This window comes from Condylura cristata, unplaced genomic scaffold (genome assembly GCF_000260355.1).
Source record: "Condylura cristata isolate star-nosed mole 26May11 unplaced genomic scaffold, ConCri1.0 scaffold00020, whole genome shotgun sequence".
NCBI classification, from domain to species: Eukaryota; Metazoa; Chordata; class Mammalia; order Eulipotyphla; family Talpidae; genus Condylura; species Condylura cristata.
In genome coordinates, this window is record NW_004567121.1 from 31,348,176 (window position 1) to 31,354,153 (window position 5,978).

The 5,978-nt window shown below is 59.1% G+C and overlaps 1 protein-coding gene across 1 annotated transcript in view; it reads right to left on the reverse strand.

The window, feature by feature from the left end:
* Positions 1 to 5,635: 5,635 nt before the first annotated feature.
* Positions 5,636 to 5,978, reverse strand: part of GDF7 (growth differentiation factor 7) — an 8,327-nt gene continuing 7,984 nt past the window's right edge. The window contains exon 7 of the mRNA XM_004686060.1: positions 5,636 to 5,976. Within this exon, the coding sequence (XP_004686117.1) occupies positions 5,636 to 5,976 (341 nt within the window). The remainder of the gene's footprint in view (positions 5,977 to 5,978) is intronic.

The following is a 5,978-nucleotide window of genomic DNA, read 5'->3' on the forward strand; positions in this document are numbered from 1 at the left end:
GGCCTCCAGCTGCCCTTCCCCGCCCCACCGCGCAGGAGCTACAGGGAGGTTGCGTGTGTGCGCCAGATGGGCCGGTGTTTACTTGTAATTCCGCAGGACCCTGATGACTAAGCCTTGCAGAGTTCTGATTCTTCACCCCGAGGTTTCCGCTATGGTTCTAGGCGCTGGTGGCCCAGGGGCTGGGAGCAGCGTCTCAGCAGGTCTCAGCTGCAGGCCAGGCGTGGCAGCCCTGCAGGTCAGCCAGCACAGAGGTGCTCGGAAGGGAACTCAGGCACGGGCCCTCCTGCCAGGCGCGTCTCCAGCACCACCCTGCTGGCCAGCAGCTCACGAGGGGGTGAAACAGAAAGGCAAAGGGCAAACACCTAGCCAAGCGCTGGAGGCCTGGCCCTGCCGCCCGACTCCCTAGGGTGCCCAGGGCTTCACCATCAAAGTTTTCCCCTTTGCCTTCTTAGAAACTCGTTGCGGCATCCCTTGCTGTCTTACAGGGGGACGTGAAGTGTCTGCACTAGGGCTTCTAGCTGCAGGTGGCTCTGGACACTCTAAACCAGCAGAAAAAGTTAGTTCTTCAGGCAGCAAAGAGCCAAAGCCCGCTGGCACAGCAGCACCGGCGCCAGCCACGGTCTTGCCTGGGCTGAAGCCCTCTCGGGAGGTGGCCGCCAACTCAGCCCTCTTGCTGTGCAGCGGGAGGCGTGACAGGGCCAAGTCTTCCTCCTGCCTGCACAGAGGCACACGCTGGCAGGCACGGCGCTGGCGGGCCTCCCCAGGCCTGCACAGGCAGAGGGGCTGCTGGCGGGTGCAGAGAATGTGCTCGTGCTTTCAGACCACCGCAGCCGCTGCAGACCTGCACTGTGGCGACCTCACACCTGAGTCCTCCACCCTGGTTGCTCTGCTGTAGCCTCTGAGTCCCCACGAAGCAGCAGCCCGAACTGCCCAGCCAGCCAGCCACGTCCGGCACAGTGCCTGGAGGTGGAAGCAGCAGGCCCCGTGTGGGGACCCCAACATCCGCAGCACAAAGCCCCCCTGGGTGGGGCTCAGAGCCAAGTGGCAAACCTCAAGTGCCCTGATGTTCTAAGCCACAGCCAACCCTCTCCCTCCCCCAGGGCGGGTACAGCACAGACCAGAAATGTCCTCCCGAGATGCCTGGTGGGGAGGTAAATGTGCACAGCTCTGAACTGGAGGCAGGTGGAAAGCCAAAGGGCACAGGGAGGAAGGTGAGTGCCCCAGGCCAGATGGCCAGCGGCTCTGGGAACCAAAGACCTCCAAGGTCCTGAAACATGGCAAATTGCATCTTTTTTGACTTGCCTTCTAGTGCTTCACAATGGTAAATCTGCCACCATTTTCCAGGCCATAAAAAGCAAAGAAAGAGAAGCCGTGTGCTACCTCCTCCCAGCTCAGCCCCCAGGCTTGGGCCTGGCAGGTGGTGGCAGGAGAGGCTGGGACCTGCCGGAGCGGTGTGCCTGCCACCTGCCCCATCAGGGATCCCAGGTTCCTGCCTGGGCTGCCAACCAGGTGCAGCCGTCTCTATCCCCTGCTGCCGCCCCACAGAGCTCCAGCAGAGGGGCGGGCTTCCGGGGCCTGGTCACGGAACCCCGTCAGCCCCGTCAGCCCCGAGTGCCAGCAGAGCTGAACCTGCTGGCAGTGCTCCTTCCTCCCCCCGGGACACAGCGCAGTTTCTGCCTTTGGTGAGCTGAGTCCTTCCCCTAGATCCGCGCTCCCCTGCGCCTGCTCTGCTCTGGGTGGAAATGGAAGCCACACCGGGAATCACGCAAGGCCAGGAGCAGCGTGAACACAGGCGCATGCACACAAGTGCGGCAAGGCGTGTGCAGCGTGGCACTGGGGCCGGGGCCTGGCGGCCAGAGGGCGCCTCCCAGGAGCAGCTGCGTTCGCTTTGCCTTTGAACTACGCCAGTGGCCTGCACCCAGCAGAATCCTAGAGCCAAGGAGCTGAAGAACTCCTCATTTCACATGAGCAGAGGTTGAAGTTCTGGGTGGGAGTTGACAGCCCGGATGCCCGGGGGAGTGGAGGCTGGTGACAGGCTGCCTTCAGCAGGCAGCATGTGGGAATTCACACAGACCCACACCCAGCACCCCAGGCACGAAGGAGCCCTACACCCCACTCCAACAAGTCACCCTGGACTCACCCTTCTGCTGACTCTCCTTCCCAGTCCAGACACCTTCAAGGACACAAGGCAGGTCCTGCCCTCCCCAGACACTCAGCTGTTTCCCCGAGCCTTGGTCTGGCCCAGCCCACCTGCTGGTCCCACGTCCCCACTGACAGGCGCCCTCAAAAGCTGGTCAGGCCTTGATGACATCTGTGCCCCAGAGATGGCTGTAGAGCTTTCTCTTCCTCTCCCTGAGTTTTCTGGAGAGCAGATGCAAGCACGGGGAGATTGACTTGTTCTGTGCACAAGCTGCTCTTGGAAAGCATTCAAATTCCCCGATTTTAGAAGAAAATCAGTCTGCAGTCCCTGGTTTCGTTCTGCTCTGAGTTTGAATGAAATTGCAAACAGGATAAGAGACTTGTTTGACTCACACTCTGATGCCACCCACGGGCGGTCAGTACTCTCTGGCACACTGACACTGAGGTTCCACGAGGCGGTCGGGAGAGAGGGAGGTCACTGGCCTGGGTCTGATGGCTTGGACTCCACTGTCACGCCACCACGCCCCTGCTTTGCCTCGGCCACCAGCAGTCACCAGCAGTAGGAATGACAGTTCCGTTCCAGCTCACATGCCGAGAGAAGATGACCAAGCCGGCCACTTCTCCGGAGGCCCCAACCCTGCTGCTTGTGTAGTCAAGCGCCTGGGCATCAGCGGACATGCTGGCAGGCCAGGGTTGGGGTTTCCTTTAGTACAGAAACCTGGTGTCCAGCAGCAGTGACCAGCCCTTCTTGGTGTTTGGGTGGGCCCAGCCCCAGCTCCCTGAGGCCCCAGTGGGCCGCCCTGTGCTCCCCAAGCCCAGATGCCAAACCCTACTTTCTACCAGAAAGAGTTCAAATGCTCCCCATTTGCAGTGCAACATTCTCCCCTAACAAAATGGAAAATTCCACTTAGGAGGAATAGTGGCCACCTTCACTCAAGGGCAGCTCTCCCAGGTGGGGGCTGCAGACTGCAGCTAGTGACCATCTAGAAAGCAGACAGACTGGGCAGGCCGAAGCCTTTTCTCCACAGAGCTGGTGTGACCACGTCAGAGCAGCAAGGCCTGGCTGTCTGCACGTGTGGGGACCTCTGCTGTCATTTTCACAGTGAGGCCCATCCGCTCCGCTCGCCTTCTTTCGAATCTGAGAGCCATCGGCGCAGATGTTCCCTGGGGGTTGCCTGCCACAGCAAGGGAATGCTGAGTCCCTTTCACCCCATGCACAAAGAGCACACTGAGAACACGGGGCTAGGAGGAGCTGCCACCCCTGGGTGCAGCCTGGGCTCAAGGGGCAAGGGTGCCCGCTTCCTCCATCACTCGGACACATTTGCTTTCAGGAGGAGCCGAAGGGGGGAAACAAAGAAAGGGGATTTTTTTTTTTTTTTGCGCCAGGTTGAACCAATACACCCCCCCCCAATAATTTTTCCTAGTCACTAAAAAAAGGTATCAAAATATTTGCTTTTGTCCAAAGATAGGCAATATCCTAAAATGTCTTCCGAATAATACTTGGCTATAATTTTTCATTCACTCCTTTTCTAAGTCTTCTAGTACTATAACTTTTTAACACTTTAGTGCCACACATGACAGGCATCAGTGCACCCACCACACAATCATTATCGAAGTCCCAGTTTAAGTGAGGCTTCTCCACAGAATTCTCCACAGTAGAAACCATACATGTAGCGGGACCATCTTTGCCCAGCGACTGGGCCTGCATGGGTGGTGGCCACAGCAGTCACTTTGGGACTTTTTGTTTTAACCCAAGAGACAGTTGCATTTTCTGGTTCTGTATAGCTACTCATACAGCCGGCATAGGAATTCACACCCTAAATGTGTTTTCTTTTCCTTTAGGGAATTTCACAGAACAGAAAGGACTCAGGTGAGGCCAATCTCTAGTATCTCTCTCACACTCAAGAGTGGAGTCACCGAGAAATTTTGCATAACTCACCCTGGACCTTTGCACCCAAGACTTGAAGGGCCCCCCTTGGAACTCGAAAGGGGGCAGCCCAGCACAGCCTCCAAGAGGAGCGCCCAGGAGGGCTGTCAGGGCCCAGGCAGGTGCTCTCGCCACTCCTGACCGCGCACACACTGCCACAGGGGCTCCGGGCAGGCACACTGCTCCGGGCAGGTGCTACGGTGAGGCCTGGCCTAGCAGTGAGCTCCTGCTTACGTGGAGAGAAAGCCCTTTTGCCTACAGACTCTATGAGCAAATAGCCGAGCCTGGGGGTGGGAGGGCAGGGCTTCCCGCCCCTCCACCCAGCCCTCCTGCAGGTCCAATGCCCTGCAAGGCCCAAGGCCAGCAAGGCTGCAGGAGGAGACTGCCTGCCTTGCTCCCTGGGCTCTGAACTGCTGGACTGGGGAGCTGAAACCTCACAAAAGCACTTTTGTGTGGCTTCACTTCCCGTTACAATCACACTGCCAAGAACTACAACACCACGGTGAAACAGTGTAAAAGCTGATACAGACTTGATAGCGGAGCCGCGAGCAGGTCGCCCACACAGAGTCCGCCATTTGGAGGGACTCTGCGTACCTGGCAGGCGGGCCCAGTCCTCTGCAGCAGCCACCCCACAGCCTCCTGCCTCTTCAAGCCCTCGTGGCCTCCCTCCCCAGCTCCTTAGGAAGCCTCCTAGCCAGTCAAGGAAAAGCCTTCGCCCCTCCATGGACCCCCAGCCTTGGTGCCCCAGGCACAGCAGCCGCCTGGGGTCCCCCAGTTTGGGAGGTCAGAACCTGTGGCTGCCGCCCACACCAACTTCTGGTAACACCTGACACCTGGTTTCCAAAGGCTTCTCCACTTCACCCAGCCCCAAAGGACATTTGTTCTTTCTACATTCAAGTTCATTCCCAATTAGAGCTGATAAAAAGAGGAGAAGCTGATGCCCCTGGGGGTCTGGGAAGCTCCACGATGCATTCTTTTCAACAAATGTTCCCTTTCAAAATTGAGGAGGGGCAGTTAGACCAAAGCCATTAAATTTAAAAGATAAGGCCTTCTGCAGAGATTCCTTCCCGAGAAATGGCCCAGACTTAACAAACTTTCAGTGGAAACCTGACAGCCCTTCATGGGGCCCCAGAGTGCAGCCCCCGGGGCTGCCCACACTTAGCAGAAACAAAAAGGGGTAGGAGAAAACTCACTCCAGGCCCCCTCCTGTTCACCCGCTCTGGACCGCCCCCAAGCCTAGCCTGTTCACCCTGCTTCGCGCTGTCACGGTAACATTAACACACCACCTTGTCCCCAAAGACAGGACCAAAAGTGAGTGCTCCCAAGTGCGCCTCTTCCGAGGGCTTTCCAGGGCCGTCCGCGCCAATGTGTGCATGACTGACTGAGCGGGTGTGAGTGTGGCTGTGAGTGTGAGCGTGGGCTCTCTCCTCGGTACCGGCGGGGGGCGCAGGGCCAGAGTCCCGGCGCACCCACCCGCGCTCCACGACGCGCCCGGCTCGCCAGCAGCAGCTTTTCAGCCCGAGGTCCTGGCGGCGCGGCTGCCGCTCCCAGGCTCGGCCGGCCGGCATGCTACCTGCAGCCACAGGTCTCCACCACCATGTCCTCGTACTGCTTGTAGACCACGTTGTTGGCGGCATCAATGTAGAGGATGCTGATGGGGCTGAGGCGGGCGGGCACACAGCAGGAGGCCGGCGCCGCGTCGGGCGCCATGGAGTTGAGCAGCGTCTGGATGATGGCGTGGTTGGTGGGCTCCAGGTGCGAGCGCAGGGGAAAGTCGCAGACGCCCTCGCAGTGGTACGCCTCATAGTCCAGCGGCGCGATGATCCAGTCGTCCCAGCCCAGCTCCTTGAAATCCACGTGCAGCGGCTTGCGGCTGCAGCGACTCCGGCCCCTGCGCGCATGACCCCGACCC